General features: G+C 32.8%; 1 protein-coding gene across 1 annotated transcript; it reads right to left on the bottom strand.

Moving 5' to 3' along the window:
• Nucleotides 1-339: 339 nt before the first annotated feature.
• On the bottom strand, nucleotides 340-21,942 carry LOC141401735 (alcohol dehydrogenase-like). Its single transcript, XM_073982134.1, has 6 exons — nucleotides 21,498-21,942; nucleotides 18,933-19,106; nucleotides 18,586-18,867; nucleotides 5,046-5,273; nucleotides 723-896; nucleotides 340-661 (listed from the first exon to the last, which is right to left on the bottom strand). Exons 1-6 carry the CDS (start codon nucleotides 21,816-21,818, stop codon nucleotides 374-376), a joined length of 1,467 nt encoding a protein of 488 aa, XP_073838235.1. The 5' UTR covers nucleotides 21,819-21,942; the 3' UTR covers nucleotides 340-373.
• Between the last annotated feature and the right edge of the window lie 865 nt (nucleotides 21,943-22,807).

The raw sequence follows: 22,807 nt of genomic DNA, 5'->3' as shown, positions 1-22,807 counted from the left end.
TTCACTTCTTTCGTTTTAAGGAACCTGAAGAACATTTTAATGCTGAACATCTAAACCAAAAGTTTTTTTTTTACAAATATTATAGAGCTAAAACCAAATTTTATGTGTCAGTTGCAAATGTTTTGTCCGATGTTTGTATATTCGGTCATAACGTAATGTAATGTAACATAATGAATTGATTTATATCATATTTCTCCACCGAGTAGGAAATTGTTCATATTCTTCTATTCTATTTTTTCATATTTTTACCCATATACTCAATGAAACTTTTAGTATCTGTCATAAGCAAATCTTTTTAATTTAGACATATATAAAAACATTTACATTTCAAATCCGTTTTTAATTTTAATTCAATACTATTCTATTTTGAACTTTAAACATTCATTGCTGGCCGCCATAAAACTTCCAATTGCATTTCTTTGGCTTGACCTAAATCCAGCATCCACACCGATCCATTTTTAGCGCTCTCCAAAACATTCACTAAATTTTCGGCACATTTTTCCGCACTTTGCCGTACGGCTAGAGTAAAACGTTCTGCCATTGGTCCTGAATATTCGGTTAGGGTCTCCTTACCTCTAATCGAGTCCAAAAGTGCCGTGTCTGTAAAACCCGGACATATTGTAACAAAACTAACTCCGGTATTGGCGAAATATAATGGATTCTACAAATGGCCAACAAGAATAAACATATAGCGTAACATTTATTTGTTTTCTTTTACTTACCGCCATGCCTCGTGTAAAAGCGGTTAGACCACATTTCGATGCTGAATATATGGCAAACATCCCACTTGGTTCTAGTCCTGCTACGGAAGAAATATTAACAATCATACCTCCATAACCACCCTTCGATTTGTCCATGTAGTTCAAGGCCATCAAGGAACTATGAATTACTCCAGTCTGATGAAGGTAAACCATTAAATAAAAAAAATTACTTAAAAATATACCATTAAAGAAACTGCTAAAATCATAGAACACGTTCACTAGTAATCCTAGATTGATGCATATCAATCAATTTAAGCAAAACTGGCCAACAGTACGACACTTCAGATGCTTTGTTAATGCATATTCCATATCGCAATGATACAGAATAAATGCGTGGCATTGTATTCCAATACGTCACGCCAAATAAGCCAAAGGTAGAGGAGTGATCATTATGTAGAATTTGCAACCGTGTGTATTTTAAATATTTTGACAAAGCATGAATAATAACTAGACATCGGATTTTATCCGATTCTTATCCGATTGGAATCAAATTTGGATCTAGGCGTTTTGAGGGTCAATTTTTCGATATTTGAGTTCATATCAAAAACATGCAAAAACCAGTAAGGAAAGAATCAAAGTCGGGCGGGGCCGACTATATAATACCCTACACCACTGCGAATATGTAATATATATATATATATGGCAGCTAAATCCAAATCAGAACAGATTTCGATATAATTTTTCACATTTATTTGTAGACCAAATTCCGTCACATAGTCCAAATTTCATCAAAATTGGACACATATAGCGTGTTTCGTGCATCAAATACCTCAAATCGGTCGAAAATATATATGGGAGCTATATCCAAATCTGAACCGATTTCGATATGATTTGGCACAGTTATTTCTTGACTAACCACCGTCACACATTTCAAATTTCATTGAAATCGGACAAATATAGCATGTTTTGTGCATCAAATACCTCAAATCTGCCTAAAATAATTATGAGAGCTATATCCAAATCTGAACACACACTTATTTCTAAGCCAAATTCCGGCAAACATTCCAAATTTTATTGAAATCGGACATATGTATATAGCGCGTTTCTGAACCGATTTCTATATAATTTAGCAAACTTATTTCTAGGCCAAATCCCGGTAAACATTCCAAATTTTATAGCGCGTTTCGTGCATCAAATACCTAAAATCGGCCGAGAATATATATGGGAGCTGTATCCAAATTTGAATCGATTTCTATATAATTTGACACACTTATTTCTGGACTAAATACCGTCGCACATTCCAAATTTAATTGAAATCGGACATATATAGCATGTTTCGTGCACCAAATGCCTAAAGTCGGGCGAAAATATATATGGGGGCTATATCCAAATCTGTGTTTTGTGCACCAAATGCCTTAAATTGGGCGATGATATACATATATGGGGGCTATATCCAAATCTGAACCTACTTTTACCAAAATAAATAGCGTTCGTCCTTTGGCCAAAAAACTATCATCCCCAATTTTCATGCGAATCGGACAATAAATGCGACCTGTACTTTGTTTACAAAAATACATGGACAGACGGACATGCGTAAATCGACTCAGAAAGTGATTCTATGTATATCCCTAAAAGGAACTATGGGTCTATCTCGTTTCCTTTTGCATGTTACAAACGAATGCACAAAGACATAATACCCCTTACCAGAAGGTGGTGTAGGGTATAAATATGCAAAATCCGATGTCTAATAATAACTAAAACAACGCATTTTCGTTGCATTTCGAAAGTCAGCCCTATAGAAGCTTACATCGAACAGGTATATCCCACTTAATGCCACTGGTTGCTTTAAAGTTCATTTATAAAAAAAAACCGTCATGGAAGGTCTTCAGATAGATAAAGAGAAAACAATAACCTATGAGGAATCGGCTAAAGACAAGTATGCAATGAATGACTAACACAATATATATATTGCCGGAAAATGGACAAATGTATTTCCTTTCTCAAAAGTATTGGAATGTCTTAGTTTTTACTAGATGAATAGATTTTATCCTCTACTATCATAATAAATCCCAAAAACTGTGTCAAATCCAATAAAACCCATACAAATATTATTTATTTATTTATTTATTTATTTATTTATTTATTTATTTATTTATTTATTTATTTATTTATTTATTTATTTATTTATTTATTTATTTATTTATTTATTTATTTATTTATTTATTTATTTATTTATTTATTTATTTATTTATTTATTTATTTATTTATTTATTTATTTATTTATTTATTTATTTATTTATTTATTTATTTATTTATTTATTTATTTATTTATTTATTTATTTATTTATTTATTTATTTATTTATTTATTTATTTATTTATTTATTTATTTATTTATTTATTTATTTATTTATTTATTTATTTATTTATTTATTTATTTATTTATTTATTTATTTATTTATTTATTTATTTATTTATTTATTTATTTATTCAATCAATAACATTTCGAGTCCTTTAACAGTGTTGAATACTTAAATATAAAGAGTTTAGGAACGCATTTCCTTTTCTACTTAGTTATGATATTTATTTGTAACATTAAGAGATATGATTTAGCATATTTATGATGTTTATGTAAGGAAAAAAATAAACCTTAATATGGAAATTAAACACCTACTGGGGCAGCTGGAATACCGAATTTTTTGGTACTATATTACTATATACCAAGCGGAATAGTATTCAGTATATATAGAAATCGGATTCACGGACATAATAATGATTGGGAAGACATCACCACTGACATCATTAGGAAATACAGTCGAACTTCTTTATAACGAACTTACCAATAACTAATTGAAAACACAGCTTTTTTTATCCCATTTTCACCTATTTTAACCTCTCTATAATGATATGTAAATACTTCTCTATAAGGAAGCGTTTTTTATTGCACAAGCCCGAATTCTCACACAAAAGAACCTCCCTTTAACGAATTTTGGTCAAACTTTTTCCCATTGCTATTACACAATAAAAGAGAAAAAAGACATATTAATAACGCTATTTTTGTGGAAGAGCTCACTAAAAAAGAGAAGTAAAAGTCATTTATCAGCGCTGTTAGAATAAATATTGCTTCGAAATAATTTAAAATTTTAAAGAAAAACTAATTTTAATTTTTATAGGGAAACAACTGACCATTGTTTTAAAAAAGCTGGGTTTCTAGGAGTTAGAAGCTGCTGATATTGAAGAAAATAGAGTCTCAAAATGTAAAGAAATAATATTGAAAGTATTACGGATGAAGACCATGTTAATCGCGATTGCGACACTTTAACTTGAATTTTTCCTTTTTGGAGTCTCGAAACAATGTTCCCGATCATATTTTTTGCTCATTGTGAGTGGCAAAATCAAAACCAAAAGAAAATCACTTCCTATTTCACTCCTAAATAAAAATTAAATTTATGTTTATTCATATAAACACGTTTATATGCTTTATTACATATGTATGTACGTCAAATTAACCATTTTGCCTTAGTTTCTCTATAACGAATGTTCTCTATAACATAGTAATTCTTCGGTCCTCCCCAAGTGCTACGTTATAGAGAAGTTCGATTGTATTTAATAGTCATTATTTTGAAAGTCAATAAAAGGTATCCAGATCATGACATATTAATCTTATTTGTATAAATTACAGATGTAATATAACAACACTAAACTGATAAATACCTCGGGTCAAAATCCTGATATCAACCCTTATGAAATTTTTGGGTCCATTTTGAGAAAAAAAAACAAACTCGAAAATGATCCTCCAACGAAAGTTCAAGATTTACTAAAAATTGGGGAATTAGTACCCTTAAAGAGTATCACGCTGAACCTTAATTTTGTGTTAACTAAGTTTATTTATGCTCCAAGTAATGTCCAAAGTGGATAGACAACTCATTAAGGAACACAACTTTGGTAATTCTCCAAGAAACCATAGATTTGCAATTCTTTTATTGTCCCCTCCATGTATTATGCAATTTTTATTTTTGACCGTATTTATTATACATCGCCAATAAACTTTGCATATTTTGACGGAATATTGTTTTGAGGATCAATAGCAAGAGATTTGCACAAAAAAATGTATAGAATGTAGCCGGCTGTGAGCCAACCGGCGGCGCAGGTCTCTGCGTGCAAGTGAAAATAAACCTTAATTACATTTATACTGGTGCTCACTATTATGACAATGACTCTATATCGATATGACTGTCAGATGTTTTCATACATTTAACATCGAAACAAATCAATCCCATTATAATTAACGCCAGTATAAATGTACTCTTAAAAGCTTAATCTTCAAACTGCTGTCCCGAACTTACCAAATTTATAGCCATTGTAAGATCTATGAAACGGTCATTCATCAAACCACAACCATGGACGACCACATCAATCCTTCTTAGAGTGGAAGAGGCCAATTGAAATGCCATTTCAATGCTGCAACGTTTTGTAATGTCAATCTGTAAGTAAGTTATTACAGACTCTCGAAATTCATCGGTTAGTTTTTTACGGAAATCCAGATTATCATGCAGATCACAGATCACCAAATGCTACATAGAAAATAATAAACGTGAATATGTATGTATGTACCCATGTTTAATATATAATTCATACGCCCGATGTTCCATGTTATATTTAGTTATTGGTTTGATTTTCGAACAAATTTCTTAGTCTTCAGATTATGTTATAGTTAGAAGGGGTAATTGAATTGGAAGGAGGAGGATAATATTATGCGTACATTTGATATCATGTCTTTTTCATTTTGTGTTTTAAAATCAAATCAATAACGAACAAAATATCTCTGTACCTTTATTTCTTTCCGCAAAAAAGCTTGTAGACACTTCTGACCGATACCGCCATATCAACCAATGTAGACAACATTTTTACCTTTCAACTCCATTTGCGGTCGAACGTAGACGATCTTCAAATCACAAATTCAATATCGATTTTAAATTTGAAATGCTGCTTATTGTTGTCGTTGCTGCCAATATGTAGTTGGCTGATGTACAACTTGTGAATGATATTGACCGAAACCTATAAAACGCGATCCTGTGTCTGGTGCGGTTGCAACGCTAGTGCGCTGTATATTTTTCATTTGCCAATCAATTTTTTGGTTTCTTGACTCTAAACTTAATTCGTTTGACACAGTAGTTACAATGTTTTTAGTATGTGTGAATGTGTGTATGCGAACATGTTACATATTTCACCAACATGTATTGCGATATTGTTGAGCGTTTTGGTTGCACTTTGCATTTGGCATTAGCAGGTAAACGAATACCGGTTTTGGTTTTTATTGCCCGAAATTTGATAATTGCGAATGTGGTTATAAATTTAAAGCTTTTGTTTACTGCTTAAGACATTCTTTAAATACACACACACATAGAAACGAAATAATATTTAATTTAACACAAATTCTATACACATAACCATATTTTATATTGAAACCTACGACCCGACATGTACTGGATTCAGTTGTTGTACCTATCTATTGTGAAATAAACGTTGTTCTTTGCAGAAAAATAGTTCGCTTTACAACAAAAGTCTATAGAAAAATTCAAATGTTCTGTTAACTAACTGAAGCAAAAAGATGGTATGATCCAGGATTGCAGAAATCTACTATTCTTTTACTATTTTTTTCGATATCATAATTGAAAAATTGGCATTGTCGTAAAAATTTTAGATTCTTGCAGGTTCTGGAACAGATGTAATTAAAAACAACAAAAACTTTGAATTGACAAAATGCCAATGTTGCAGTAGTCTACGTACGATTTGTATTTCATATTTATATAAACTATTTCTAACGTCTAATTTGACAATGGACTAAGGCCCCAAAAACTCTGAATCGTCACTCTTTCACCATTTCTATAAAATTCGATACATTAAAAATCTCTTCGATATATTTGGGATGATGTACTTGCACATACAGTGAGTGTCAAAAATATTCGTTTTTAAATTTTACCAATAATATGACCTCAGTAGTGGAATTCTGTAACTCATTTTTCGAGTTACCGACAAATATCGGTAAAATTAAAATGCTTATAATTTCGGTAATCAACGAAATTTTTCGGTAAGTTAACAACCAAAATAAAGCTGTTGCTAAATTCTACCGATAGCAACAGTGTAGCTAACTTTCATTGATACTTTTCATTCATAATTTTTCGTGTTTATGTTACCGATTTTTGTCGGTAACTCAAAAAATGAGTTACAGAATTTCACTACAGTATTTTAGAAGCCAATACCCAATAACCAAATACTTAAAAAAATTTTGGTACTGTGGCAATTAAAAAATGCATATAGCATGGATCCATGGCAACCCTAAAAGTGAGAATAATGAATAAAAGTTTGTTAACCCTGTTTTCTATGCGTCAAAAATATTCGGTTTTTTTTAACTTTTGTTAAATATTTTCCCAAATAATAGGTCATTATCGATCTTTTTCGGCAATATTATTATTCATTTTAATAAATGCGAATAGAAACTTTGTTCCTGTGTGTAAAAATGTAATATTTTATAGTGAATTATTACAATTTAGCGCTAAGGAAAAAGGCTATCCTAGAAAAGAGAAAACTGGTCATATTTCATTATAAAAACAGTAGAAATAAAGGGAAATTTGGCTTATTTTTGAATATTTAGTCGAATATAGTTGAAATGTGCAAAAGCCACGAAAATATAGAAATAATAGTTTTCGTGAAACACATAAGCCAGCCAAAACCAAGGACTGGGAGGAATATCCCAATATGAACGGCACACTGTAAAAATGTTTGATTTCTTCATCTGTGATTATCTGTTGATTGTTTTTTAGGTTTTCCAATTTTTGATTTATTAATTTGTTTATACTATGTTTTGGATAATTGTTTTTGAGCAATATCTCTGTGATTTTTATTCTGATTTTCGGATTCTTTATTGCTGAGGAAAAATATTTTATTTATTAGGTTATTGGCTGTATTTATTTTCATTGATTTAGGTTGTGTTGAGTGGTAATTGATCATTCGACCAGAAGAAGTTGGTTTACTGTACCAGTTTGTTTTAATTTTGTTGTAGTCTCTGATATCTGTCATATCTAAATATGGTAGTTTCTCTTTTCTTCTTTTTGATGGATTCTTCTCACAAAAACATTTGACAGCAAATGAGGACTGAGACCTAAATTCGCCTTCTGGATAACCTTACTGAATGAACCTTGAAAGAAAAACTTTATATTCAACCTTTATTATTTTGAAACTCCGGCAAATTCGAACTAAAACTACTTTAATTCAGTGTTTGAATTTGCTACTAGTTTTTCACAGCACAGCACAAGGTCTATGCTGGTGCTGTGAAAGTGACGCAACATAGCACATAGCCACAGCATCAAAAATAAAAACGAGTGCTATTGCTATGCTGTGCTGTTTTCAAAAACAAAATCGAAAACTGTTGCTGTGCTGTGCTACGAACATAAAAGTAGCATAGTCATGAAATCGAAAAACGATTGCTGTGCTCTGCTATGCTGTAAACATTACTACATAGCACAGCATAATTAATGTTAACCCAGCAAACTCACTAACCCCCATTATTATAAATAAGCCTTCTTTGGTTATAGTTTGGATTTTTCGATCAGATTTTTTAGCGTTCCGGTTAAAATAATATTAAAAGGGATCATTCAATTTCAAGGAGAACTTTCTTGGCATTAACTTATAATGTGACAATTATATGTTTAATGTGATCAAATTCGTTTATTTTGCGTTTTCAAATACATCCAATAGTAAAAGAAAACTTATAATAATGACCCTATGAGTTGTTCAGTGTTGTTTATTGCTTACAAGGTACATACATGGTACTTTTTTCATCGATTGGATAATAAATGTGGTCTATAGAGTGATTTTGTGAAAATTTGTCTTTGGCCCTATAAAATGGGCAATTTTAATTTGTATTGGCGAATTTTCACAAAATCACTTTACAGATCACATTTATTGTCCAATCGATGAAAACAGTTTACAAGTTGCTAAACAAGTAATCCCACAAACATTTTTGAAAATCGGGTCAGATTTTAATTTTTTACACCCTAAAGGGCCCATGGAAACTTTGAGGTCCCAGTGGCACGTGTTAACATACTCCGATTGAGCTTAAACGCTGACAATCTTAATTTTTAACAAAACAGGCGAAACCGAATGTATCACGAAACTCTAGAAGACGTATTATTAGTAAAGCTAAATTCAGCCTTTATAAACAAAGCTATAAACAAATTGTCCCTTTCTGAAGACCAGAATCAAGAAGATTAGTCCAAATTTTTTTATAATTAGCCATCGTTATGCGTTTTTCTAATTTCCGTTAAACATTCTAAATGTTCCTTACAGTAAAAATATATTTATTTGTGTATCTAATCACTAAGACAAATACATTCTTATAGTTGAGCAGCAGTTGAATATTTCCAACAATTTGCTGTTTGTTATATAACTGGCTATTTGGTAAGTAGTTTATAAAAGATCCATAGGGTAGAAAGATATGCTCTGTTCCAGAACCTAAAGTATCTACTATTTTTGATTTTTTGACAAATTTATAAAGAATAAAACCATTTAAAAAGTGTCAATATTTCAAAAATAGTAGACTGTTGCAGGTTCTGTAACAGAGCAATAGTTGCGGTCAAAATAATAGTAGTGTGTTAAAAATATCGAAATGTGCAATTAGTCATGGTTTCCCAGCTCAATAGCAAATTCTGTTATATTTCAAATACATACTTCTTTGCCATCAAGCATTTTTCTGGGTTATGTTTGATGCTATGCTGTTGATTTTGTTCATAGCACAGTACAGCAATAGCTTTCGTTTTTGTTTTCTTGACTGCGGCTGTTTACTATGCCGTTAAAATGTCTGCAGCACAGCATAGCAATAACATTCGTTTTTGATTTTGATGACTATGCTATGCTATGTGCTTCGCAAATTTCAGAAGCACAGCATAGACCATGTGCTGTGCTATTTTTATGTTCGCAGCATAGCACAGCAACAGTTTTCGTTTTTACCAGTGCTGTGCTGGTAGCAAATTCAAACACTGCTTTAATTTATAATTTTTTACACCCTACAACACACTGTGGTAAGGGGTATTATGTCTGTCTGCATTAGTTTGTAACATGCAACGAAATAGACCCATAGTTTCTTGACTTTCGGAGTCCACGTATTTTTGCGACATGTATTATGTCGCATTTATTGTGCGGTTCGCATACCAATATATTTTTACCCGATTTTAGGTATTTGGTACACCAATAAGTAAAAAAGTATCATGCCGACAGAGATAAACCCTCAGCCTATATGAATTGAAACTTTCATCTACGGATAGATCGCATGTATTTAGGGTCTTTTCAGCATTTTGTGCCCTTTTTTGGACATTTGAACTTGGCGAAAAAATTGGATTAGGATTGGAGTTCAAAAGTGTTGCGGATGACGTACTTGAAGGAATGGGCCGATATAGTTCATAATGGAAGTGGATCTTATCTATCTTTTCGATAGATATCGCGACTACTAGTCATTTCAGTGGGTCATCGTATAACTTGTAGGCCAGTATGCCAGGAAGCATGGACTTGTCCACGGAAAACGGCATCGGTATACATTTACAAAGGATCTTCGAACAGATCCTAAACCGCACTTAGACACAAATGTTAAACTTTTGTGGGGGAGCTTCCCTAAGAGAATTTAAACTTAATAATAATCACGTTATGAATGTCAATTTTAATGAAACTTGAAACGTTGCAACGGAATTTGCTCTAGAAGAAAGTTTGCCAAATTATATTTAAATTCGCCCGATTTCTTGTATTCGATGCATCAAACACACAATTTTGATGAAATATGTTTAAGAAATATTTTTAAAAAATAATATTCAATATACAAACATACATTCATGTACGTACAAACATTGATTTCACTGCCCTAATTTTTTCGTTCTTTGTTTAAATATTTTGAAAGTATTCACCATCACCTTGCCGATTCCTAAAAACTTTGGTTGCACTTCTGCATATTTATGCAACGATACAACACAACAAAAATTACAGTGAGTGTAAAAAATATTCGGTTTACAATTTTACCAATAATAACCAATTCCAAAATTATGGTTGGCCGTAATTTTTCAAAAGACTCCATTATTTTCCCTCCCAGCCAATGCACGATGGGGCCAATGGCAGGTTTTTGAGGCAAAAAGTCATTTTTTCAAGTCAGCGATTGAAATCAAATAATAACGGAATTATATTCTTAACACTTTCAAACCTCCAAAACCAAAAAATTACAATCTGGCAATGACCCAAGGCGACATGCCAACCTGTCAAAGATGTCATAATTATGATTCCGTTTATTTCTGACATTCAGTCGTAATTAAACAATTTAAGTATTTTGGCGCCAAAACCTGATCTGTTGATATTCTCTATTTTTTAAAAATGGAAAATACGGGTAATGGTATGTAAATTATGATTATTATTAAAAGTGTAAATGTAATATTAGATGTGGTCAATAATTTGTTGTGTCAGTAAGTGGTGGTTTTTGATATAGTCTGTGGTATCGTCCATGTGTTCTTTGGAGTAGAACTTTCGACTTCAGGGTGCTTTCTTGTAAAAATATGTATCTGGTGAAAGGTGACAATGTCGGCTAACAGATTTTGAAAAGAATTTTTGAGTATGCTTGCGAATAAAAAAATTATCACCTTCCAGATTTCGTAAAACTTAAAAACTTGGATATTTTTAATTTTTGGTTGGAAAATCAGCGAAAACCTAAACTACTTATAGAATGGATTTCTGCAAAATTTAATCGAGGTGCCAAAGACAACTTCATGACGGAAGTTAAAAAGCAAATTTATAATATTTGTGCACGCCTTAACCAAAAATGGATAAAAAATTGGAGGTCAAAAAGTCGTGTATTACAATTTGAAAGCTTATGGTTAGCTAGCGACACAGTATTTACGCTAGAACAAGGTAATGATTAAAAGAAGAGAGGGCGCCCGAATGTGGATTATAGTGAAGGAAGAAAACTTGCTTCGGAAGTCTGCTATGAACACGGCAACAGTACCAAACCCTTGATCCATGCCGCCTCTGTTTCGGCCAATTTGTCAAAATAAAAATATTTAAACTATGTTCTCAAGGAAGTTCGGTATCATCCAACTAAATTGAGAAAACAATTAACTTCGACAGAGAAAATTTATGAACGATATATGGGCAATATTATTGAAAATTTAACATCGTTGAAGCCAATGTTTACCCCTTTATAACTCGCGAATAGTGGTTGTATATTGTACAATTTAAATGCTTTTGGATAAAATGAAATGTTTTTAGACTTGGCAAAAAATATTGGGTTTCAAAGTTGATTTGCGTGGAAGCTGTGGCTATATTTATGTTAAAAAATGGGTAAAAATGGGTTGAAGCCAACGTGTCTTTTTTTGTTTTCTCTCGATTTGTGATTAAACCACACTTTTCACGATTTTCCTGTTAAAGTAAAAGTAGAAGGCAACTAAATAAGGATCATCTCACTAGTGTATAACTTCTCAAAATTTGATCTGCGTCTACCATTAAATGATGCTGACATTTTGAAGCCAGATTTTAAGTGTTTTTTGAAATTTTCTTATAATTTCGTTCCGCAAACAGGTTTTTCAAAAAATCATATATTGGAATGAAGAACTCACGATTCTGATTTATTTGATATATGTGTCGTGAATGTAGCCTACACAGCTTCAGAGAAATCTGTATCCAAATACGAAAATTTTGTGCGAACAAATTTCTAAAAATCATATTTTTCGGGCCTAATTTTTACAATTGTCATTCGATTTACTCGTACTTGATTGCAAATTTTTGATTTTTACGTTGCGGATCTAATAAATCTATACTCGTGAAATTCCATCTACTAAAACGCGAGATACGAGAAATTCCAAGGTAGGAAAATCACCTAATATTGTTTTTGAAAATATCGCGCATTTTATCGCGTATTCTGTCGGCCGCTTGCACTGCTATGAAAAAACTAGTGCAGCATCTTCCTTTTTGCGGAAACAGAGATTTAAAAACTTCACTGATAAGGGAACTACATTCATTTTATCCCAAAAATAGTGTGTGATGCTACATCCACGGTTCTTGACTGATTGCCTTGAAATAGGTATATATCGATGCAGATTTTCATGGTGACACTAAAACCGGATGCGGAACGAAATTGTATGAACTTTGGGAAAATTAGCGATGTTTTATAGGTATTTTAATGCTAAGATGCAGCCGATGCTACATATTAGCGTCCAAATTATATTTCGAAAAATATATACAAATTAAAAGATATGGTCTTGCTGTACATGAAAATCACATGCGGACAAAACGATTTTGATAATTACGCGATTTACACATATTTTAATAATGCATATAAGTTAAAGCGGTTTATTTGAACTCTGTTTCCGTTTAAGAAGTCTAATGATTTATTTCAACAACCCGATAACTTTCCTCAATGGGAAACCTTCTATGTGAATGCAGATAAAGCAAAATCCACGCATTTTCTTGGGAGTTTCAAGAAAAATAAAAGAAGTACTCTTATAGAATTTTTCCAATATTTTCGACTCTAGAATGCGTGTGAAAACTATTATTCCAAACCAAAATTAGTTTTTTGTAACACAAATATGTGCTTATTTTGGCTATAATATCCTAACTACTATCCCGATGATTATAAGTTTGGTCTCAATTGATTCCCCGTGAAGTCTTTCTTTAAAACTGTTACTTTTTTGTAATTTTTGACGTGTAAATGGGCCTATATTTTCAAAAAATTCGGATTACATTTAAAATTTTGTCAATTTTTTGTAAATTCCGCGAATGCTGAGTAACATTTTACAAATATTATGCAATCTACTTAATGACGTCACTTCGTGACAACTTTTTAGTGACAATTGTGCTCAATAAAATAATTAGCGTTTTTATAATAATTTTTTCTTAAAAGCAGAAGTAAAACCGCGATAACATTTGTCCGCAACAACCAAAAATTTGCTCGCGAACGGATTTGTACTGGGGAATTTTTTCTTAACCTATGTACCAAAAATCGTTAATGTAGCGCGAAAAGAAAAAATTCAATTTTTTGGAAATGGAATATGAAATAATTGGCAGTTTTGCCCATATCCAAATCTGAACCGATTTCAATATGATGTCTCAATATTGTTTTCTAGACCAAATTCCGTCACACACTTTAAATTTCATCACAATTGGACATATATAGCGTGATTGCTTCACGAAATACCTAAAATCGGGTGAAAATATATATGGGACCTATATCCAAATCTGAACCGATTTCAATATAATATAACAAACATATTTCTAGACCAAATCCTGTCACACGTTTCAAATTTCTTCGAAATTGGACAGAAATTGCGTGTTTGTTGCATGAAATACCTCAAATCGGGCGAAAATATATAAGGGAGCTATATCCAAATCTGAACCGATTTCAAAATAACTTGGCAAACTTATTTCCAGTCCGAATTCCGCAACATATTACAAATATCATCATAATTGGACAGAATTTTCGTGTTTGGTCCATCAATTACTCGAAATCGGGCGAACATATATATGAGAGCTATATCTATATATGAACCGATATCAACCAAATTTGGCAGATTTGCTTCTAGGCCGATTATAAACATCTGCAAATTTTGAAGGTCTAGCTTGCCTCTGTGATTTTTTGCCTCAAAAACATATCATCGGCCCCATCGTGCAATGGTTTTGGCTGGCTTACATGTTTCACGAATCGATTATTCCTATATTATCGTGACTTGTGTGCATCTTGCAAAATAGGGTTAACACACTTTTATTTAATATCCTCGCTTATAGTGTTGCCATGGATCCATGTTATATACATTTTTTTAATTGCCACAGGACCAACATATTTTTTAGTACGTATTTTGTTTTGTTGGTTATTGTGTATGGACTTCCAATATACTGAGCTGTAATTGTAAACAGAATATTTTTGACACTCACTGTATATATTTTACAGCACAAAGTCTGTTTTGTTTTTATACAGAAAAAATTTCAACTTTGGCACTGTACCAACTAATATCCCATTCGCATTAGAACTTTTTGCCGGGTTAACATCATTCATAAGGATTTAATTGCTTAATTTTTTAATACGGCACAATTTCTCCAAAAATACACTGTTGTATTTTGTGTTTGTGCAAAAAAAAACAACTCTACTCATAAACGTACAAAATGTTGCAACTGTTTATATAAGTCGTCCGTTACGTTTTACGTTTTGAATATGCATCAAAAAGAAATTCATTGTCGTGCAAAGAATAAATCGGGGAAGTCTCGTAAAGTTCATAGCGCCAATGATTCGGCCATAACCTAAAATTGTCATACAGTCTGCTAAAGAGATATCATTCACCAGTGATATCATTACCACATAAGCCATTTACTTCTCGTTGGCAGACTTCAAGACGATTTTTAGGTTATGGCCGAATCATGGGCGCTATGAACTTTATATTATATATTTGAATACTGGACTATAAAGTAGACACCCTAAGCATATCCAGTATGTCATATGAAGATCCTATGACTTCCCCCGAATACGTAATTACAGCTTAAAGTACTCAAAACATGCAAGTTTTACAAGGTCCGTCGTATGTTTTCTATGGGGTCGATTATGCATTATCTATGAAATCCAAAAGGCACAATTCGCAAAAAAAAAAACTATTTTAAAATTATAAGTTCAGTGGAATTATTTTTTGATGATTAAAAAAATGTACAGGACATGACATCTATTAGAAGAAATATGAGGGACAAGTCGAATCCATTGGAATTGCCATCTGTACTGTAAGTTGAAGCTAATGTTGGAAAGATTTGTATAACACTGTGCAACATTTTTAAGGTGATCTTGTGCAAACAATTCGAACTGAGGACTTATTGAAAGTACAGACCCAAACGACAAGAAGCCCTAGTTGGGTTTTGTTGTGTCAGATCTAGCTCGGATTTTATGGCCCCATCTAAACATGGTTAAATATTGAGTTTTTAAAGAAATTCGGGGCTATATGCCTGAAACAAATGCGAATCTTCTTCTGACCTCTGAAGCAAATTTGTAGATAAGGACAAGAATAAAATATTTGGAGAAATAATGAACTCGAGAAACTACATTTATTGCCTCAAATTTCAAAATATATGCAAAAATACCACAATTTTTATACATTTCGCACCGTATCTCCAAAACCGTTAATTTTTTCTAAATATTTTATTTTGGAAAAATATTCCCTGGAATGTAATACACAACTCTTCAGGACATGTCATTGTTGTAAAATGCCTCTATCCCGTTGTTTTCAGTAAATTTTTCAACGACGATTTAATAAAACTGTCAATAATGTAGTGAAATCCGAAATGCGAGAATAAACTGTTGGTGTGAACTGTGTTTGAAATACGTGTTGTAAAAGATATGATGCAAAATATCGCTGAAACAACATGAAGTAAGCATTTTAGAGTTTCAGAATGTTCTAAAGAATTGTTGAGAACTTTATTTGGAAGATTTTTGCAAAAGGTTACTTGGTTCAACTCCCAATAGTTTTGCCGATACCGACCAGAATTTCAGCTATTATGTAAAATTGTCTATATTTTATAGATTTTGATGCCCTAGATGGAGTTTTTCTTATGTGGTTTCTTCAAAAGATAAGTTTTACTAGTGTAGGGCTACAATATTGCTAAAGACAGCAAGGCCAGATTCCTATTCGTTTCTGAGATAAAGGCCTGATAAATGCAAAAAAGTGTAGATTTAGCCCGGTTTAGATGAGGCCATAAAATCCGAACTGGATCTGACAGGACAAAACCCAACTAGAGTTTTTGTAGTCTAAATATGTACTTTCAAAAAATCCATACTAGAAGTTGTTTGCATTTTCAGTGTTGCACAGTGTAATCAGTAAATTATTTTAAGTTTAAGGCGTATTTTCCGTTGCCAAAGGATGCCGTAGTTTATATTGTGGAAACGTTAAAGGATGTCTTCAAGGTACTGATCAACAGCAATACCCCTACTTTTAAAAGTGTGCGCTGAGTTGAGATTTTTTGCGGAGGGAAGTTTCCAAAAGTCTAATGGCAATGATTACAACAATTGCATGGCTCAATTTACTTTGTCGAACGTATTGAAGGAAGTTGTCCACTTGATAGAGGACAAATTGGATCGTTTAGAAGTTGACGGAGGAGGATTAAAGACAAAACAAAAACATTTTTATTCAAAAACGAAATTCCCTGGTGTAGTCAGTCGGCTGTATAGATGGAGCCCATGTGCTCATTGGATTTGCACTCAATTTAGCTGTGTTCCTTTACTTACCTGAGGTTACCATTTTTATCATTTGTTACAATTTTTAACCTGCAAAGCGTTCCTTAACGCCAAAAAGTGGTAAAACTGGTAGCAATTTTTAAGAGAGTGAGAGAATAGAGAGAACACACACACAGATTTGAAAATAACTCGACGATTTCAGTTAGAAACGAAAAAAATGTCGGTTGAAACATTCAACTTTTTCAATGTTGTTGAGCAGGGTAATTTACCTGAAAGAAATATATATTTTAATTAGTTCCATAATTTTTCATATTCGAACACCTTAAGGCACTGCATTTTTGCTATTTTTGAAGTATTTTTCTGGGTAAAGTGTGACTTTTTGTACTTGTATATCCTTGAGGAGGCCTCTGATGCACAGAAACATAAAATTTAGTAAAGTCAATGTTCGACAGTTTTTAAAAAATTAAATGGGTTACACTTTACCCAGAAAAATACTTCAAAAATAGCAAAAATTTAGTGCCTTAAGGTGTTCGAATATGAATTTTGCCTCAACTCTGAACGCCATCTACCGTAAATGATGGAACTAATTAAAATATATCTTTGTTTCAGGTACATTATTCTTAAATATTCTCTATCCAATAAATAAATGCACTTGTTTCTGCCATATCTGCTATAATTAAGGAATTTACTAATTTTTGAAGGGTGTTCGAATATGAGTTTTGCATACTGTATATTTAAATGTAAACAAAAATCATCGTACTTCCACTTTAATGCTTGGTTTACATTTACGAAATCCACTCGATTTCAACTGTCAAATCCATAGGTTAAACGTCAAATGAAATCCAATGGATTTCAGATGAGATTTCATTTGACGTTTGAGCTATGGAATTGACAATTGAAATCGAGTGGATTTCGTAAATGTAAACTTAGCTTAACCCTCTCAATGGCATATGCAAACAGTAAACAGTTCATAAGTGCAAACAAGCTATAACGGCAACTAACGGTATTTACAAAAACTAATTGTCTTCGGTTGACTTGAAGTGTTTTTTTATAATGCTGAGCAAAAACAATTACACATTTTGAAACTCCAAAAAAATAGTTTTGGCCATGGTTTAATAAGAAAGGTTAGCCAAAGCTTTATGTCAATTTAAATTTTTTTCATTCGAGTATTCCTAAAACTTCAAAACAATATACACAAACTGTGTATGTGTGTTTGGTGTTTGAATAATATGTCAAACAATTTTAAAAACAATCGAATTCAATGATTTTTAAAATTATTTTTGGAACATTTGTATGGAAATAATTCGTCAGGTTATCATTGAAACAAACATTTTATCATATCCACAACTTGATTATGCGGAGAAACATTGGTCCTTCATTCATTTTTCTCGATTTTTATAAAATGCTCAAAATTAGTGTTGTAAACAAACCCACTTGTTGCTTAATTTTGAAGTTTTAGGAATTCATGAAAAACAAGGGTTCTATAGATTTTTTTCATTTAAATCTACCTCTTTACTTACACCATGGTTTTGGCCAAAAAGTTCATGATAGGAACCGTGGCCGGCCACGCCCGACTTTGGTCTTTTCCTTACATGTTTATAATTAAATAAGCGAGTAAATTACGATCGGAAAAAAAAACATTTTTTATTAAATCATTTCATTTCTGGCTCCCACATTGAAGATATTTCTACTTCGGATATTTTGCCAAGATCTAACAGCCAAACCGAACCGACTTTATTTATTTCGATTGTTTTAATTATGTTCTCAGCACAAACATTGGCTGGTTGCGTTTTGATCTGTAGAAATCTATCGGCCATTGGTTGGGCGTATTCCAAAAGTGTAGCCTTATCCTTGACATTATCAAGAAGGGCAGTTTCCGTTAGACCCGGACAAATAGTAATGAAATTAACTCCGGTGTGCATGTAATACAGAGGATTCTGAAATAAAGCATAATATTGTGTACATATTAAACAAATTTCCAAATCAGAAAATCACCACTTACCGACATTGCTCTGCTGAAAGCGGTAACACCATGTTTGGCAGCTGAATATATGGCGAACATTCCCGTCGTTTGTATTCCGGCAACTGAAGAAATATTTGCAATTACACCACCCCGTCCACCTTTTGACTTATCCATATAGCCCAGAGCAATCATACAGCTGTGCAAAACACCACGCTGAATTCAAAATGTAGCAAATTAACATTAATTCGAGACAAAATAGTAAAGACAGCCTTAATTAAACCGATATGTCTGATGAGCTGCTACCAACAGCGAAACCAGGTCATATAATGGTAGTTGTATGGGTTCGAATCTTCGGCTTTGCGATCAACTACTATAGAAATACAGCCATAGACTAAAAAAATATAGACAAAGAAATCCTCTCACTGAGTGTGAATTGAGTCAGTTGGCTATGCACTCAGTTTTTAAAATTACAATAACTATAAATGTTTAAACTATTTATTCTGACATGTATAGCTATAGGGTTGTGTTGCCATTTTAAAATGGCAATAACTATAAAGTCTGTCTGGTTACGCTAAAACGTGTAACAATTTGCACCAATTGTCTGTTCTTTTACTGAGAGTTTGCAAATTCTTGCTGGACAAATTTCTTCTAGCAAGCACTTGCAAACTCTTCTTCTTCTTCCTGAAAACAATCAGCTGTTTTTAATTGTTCGGTGATTTAAGTTTTTGGAAATACCAAACCTAATTGTATTGTTTTTTTCGGAGAACAAAGTTGCAAAGTTGAAAAATTCCTTTTTTGGGACATTTTCTTTTTTATTTTAAATAAAATACAAAATTTTTGCTTCCTTTGTTCCTTTCTTGGCGGACAAATTGTTCTGCTTTGGCAAGCCAGCTGATTGCTTGCTGGGAAGCTGTCTGTTTACTTTTTACAATTTTCTTGCAGAAGAGAATAAAAACTACTTACTCTCTGAAAAAGTTCTTGCTGGACAATTCTTGCTGGGAAAGTAACCAGACAGACCTATTATTAGTCTATGGCAGCAATCGGCACACAACAACAACAACAATTTTAGCAAGCACTGTTGTCAGTGCATGGTTTTTCAATTAGTGAGAGGAGAGAGAAGCTCTCTTTGCTTGCTCGCGAGTAAAGGGCTGCCGAATGCAGGTCTATGGTCACACACAGAAAAAAAATTAATTAGATGAGAGCTCTAATATTTATACCTTATAATTATACCATGGCTTAATTACTAAAACGGGCCATAAAAATTAATATTTGAATAATTGGTCCATTTACATAAAGTTCAATATACGAGGGGAACTAGAAAAGTTTGGGCCAGACGCCATTTGACATCTTTTTTTTAAGTTCCACAGTTTTTAGCCTAAACGTACTCAGGAGAGTTTGACATACGATCATGTGTTGTGTTGTTTACAACGTATTAAAAAATTACTTTTACTTTTGAACATTTTCGTCCAACCATTTTTCACATCTTTCTTCGTGGATAATCACGGCAAGAGTGCATCCATCGATCAAATTAAATATTTGTATGTCGATAAAGGACCAACCTATAGCACTATGAAAAACCGGTTTAATAAATTCATTCGTGACCGACACTCGCTAAAAAACGAAAGTCGCGAGGGCCGAACAAAATCGGCCGTTGTGCCAAAAAAAAAACAAATTAACCGTGCGTGAACGGATAATGCAAGATCGCCAAAGCGGCGCCTTTTTCACCGGACACAAAGTGGAATTGATGGGTCATTCGCCGTGCAGCTCTGACTTGGAACCCAATGACTTCATTTGACATCAAGAAAAAAGGCGTGGCCAACGATTTTCGCGCCAGAAGATGCTGTTGAAACGTTCAAAAACCATGTTTTTGAGGTGTCCCAATCGGAGTGGAAAAAGTGCTTTAACAATTGGTGTGAGCGCTGAAAAACTGTATAAATTACGATGGAGACTACATAAGAAAAGTGTGAAACTATTTTTGATGCTAAATATTTGCGTTTTCATTGTTAGGCCAGAATGTTATCGAGCAGCCCTCGTATTCGCCTTATCAGAATGTTCGCAATAAAGCTGAAAACACATCCAACGTTTAAGTAAAGTTTTGTTTTGGGCGTTGAGACAAAAACAACAACAACAGGGCGACGCCGACACCAAAGTCCAGCGTTGATATGTTTTCCGCCATATATTTCAAATGAATTTGAATTTTTTCGGCATCATGCCCAAAACGCACACACACAAAACTTTACCCAAACGTTGGATGTGTTTTCAGCTTAAGTGCTTAGTCCAAAACTTTGATTAACATTTCAAATGACAACAAATAATAAATAGGGGTTGAGGGAGAGGAAATCCATAGGTTTCTTTAGCGATAGCTCTGTGTTTCCGAATCATATGCAGTGGAGGGAGAAAAAACCAAAGAAATAAAAACACAAGTAGTATCAATTTAAAATATTAAAAATTCGTTTGTTTGTTGGTGATATTTCTTTTCCCATCAACAACAAAGATTACCTTGTAATCTGAGGTGGCAACAGAGGCCGGTTAATATTGACTCGTGACTGTTGATTAATACGCAACAAATTGGCTATTCAAAGGTTGATCGGCAAATGAACTTACCAAATTTATATCGATTGTCAAGTCCAGATGACGATCGTTCATAAGTCCGCATCCATTTACCACAACATCGATAAAATCTATCTTATTAGTGACCTTCTTATAAGCCTCTTCAATGGTTTCGGTTTTAGTCACATCAACAGGTTCAAAACAGATTTCGCTCGATTTGTAGGACTCTTGCCAATGTCTCATAACATCGGAGTTTTCTTTCAAATCAAAGATAAAAATACTTTTTACGCCCTTCATTAGAAATTCTTCTATGCATTTTTGCCCAATGCCTCCATATCCGCCAATATAGACTATGTTTTTATCTTTTAAATCCATATTAAAACACAATAATTCCGAAAATGTTACTTGTTCTTTGGTATTCTACAAACAATATCAGCAATTCACTCTTAATTGCTTTCGCGATGCCCTCGTTTCAACAAATAACTAAAACAAGTTGAGATTCGTCTCTTTTTATGAAAGTTTGTATGTGAGTAGCAGCGTAACTCCGATAACAACTGATAATATATATTTACTATTTGTTTACTCGACAAAAATATTAAGCAGCTATCAGAACATCTGTTTTTTCGTTTGTTCTGTAGCTTTTGCTATTCACGTGTAATTCTTTATGTACGGTAAAATTGTGATTTTACATACACGCAGAAAAATATATGTTAGAAATATGTTTGGATCCAAACATAATTTGTTTGGGTCCGATTTTCCGCTGATGATTTTAACTTTGACAGGAGTATGTGTTTTATTTCACAACTAACAAGAAGTGTACAACGATGCTCCAATATTTTGGTTTTCGTCTTTTCAAAAGTGTGACAATAAATTACTTTTTTATAAATATCCCAATGGGAAATCCTTCTGATTTAATATAATCAGGTTTTAAAAACCAGCATCTAAAAACATTAGCATTAGCTGTACACTTCAACTGCTACACAATATTCACATTTTGTTTATTGTACATTTTTGCTTATTTCGTTTTTTACGCCTAATCTTTTTTTCGTTAGGCATAATCGACAACCACCCTACATATTTAGCAGTCGGCTGACCATTCGTCGCAGCGAATTAGCCACAGAGGGTGTTTTTAGCCAACGCAGTAATAAAAAAGGTGTCATTTAATGTCAAAATGCCCCCATCATATTGTAGAACCTAAAGAATACTAATTATTATTGTTTAAAAATAAAAAAATATATATTTTGAACGGCTTCTCCAAAAATTCACATGTCCTTTGAACGAAAAAGTGGAATTAATTATATCGTGGTTTTTTATGCATTACACTGGTAACCCTGATCTCAAAAACAAGTGTTTGCTCAAAACAT

The sequence above is a fragment of the Musca autumnalis genome, unplaced genomic scaffold (assembly GCF_047663935.1).
Source record: "Musca autumnalis isolate F117 unplaced genomic scaffold, ASM4766393v1 scaffold_4, whole genome shotgun sequence".
Classification (NCBI taxonomy): Eukaryota; Metazoa; Arthropoda; class Insecta; order Diptera; family Muscidae; genus Musca; species Musca autumnalis.
The sequence above is the reverse complement of the archived record's forward strand: the minus strand, read 5'-3'. Positions and strand labels throughout refer to the sequence as shown.

Coding starts and splice junctions, on each gene's coding strand:
- LOC141401735 (XM_073982134.1), bottom strand. CDS start 21,818: ATGGATTTAAAAGATAAAAACATAGTCTATATTGGCGGATATGGAGGC. Junction 5,274..18,585: donor TGTGGGAGCCAGAAATGAAA/TGATTTAATAAA, acceptor TTTTCTATGTAG/CATTTGGTGATCTGTGATCT. Junction 662..722: donor CTTTTACACGAGGCATGGCG/GTAAGTAAAAGA, acceptor GGCCATTTGTAG/AATCCATTATATTTCGCCAA.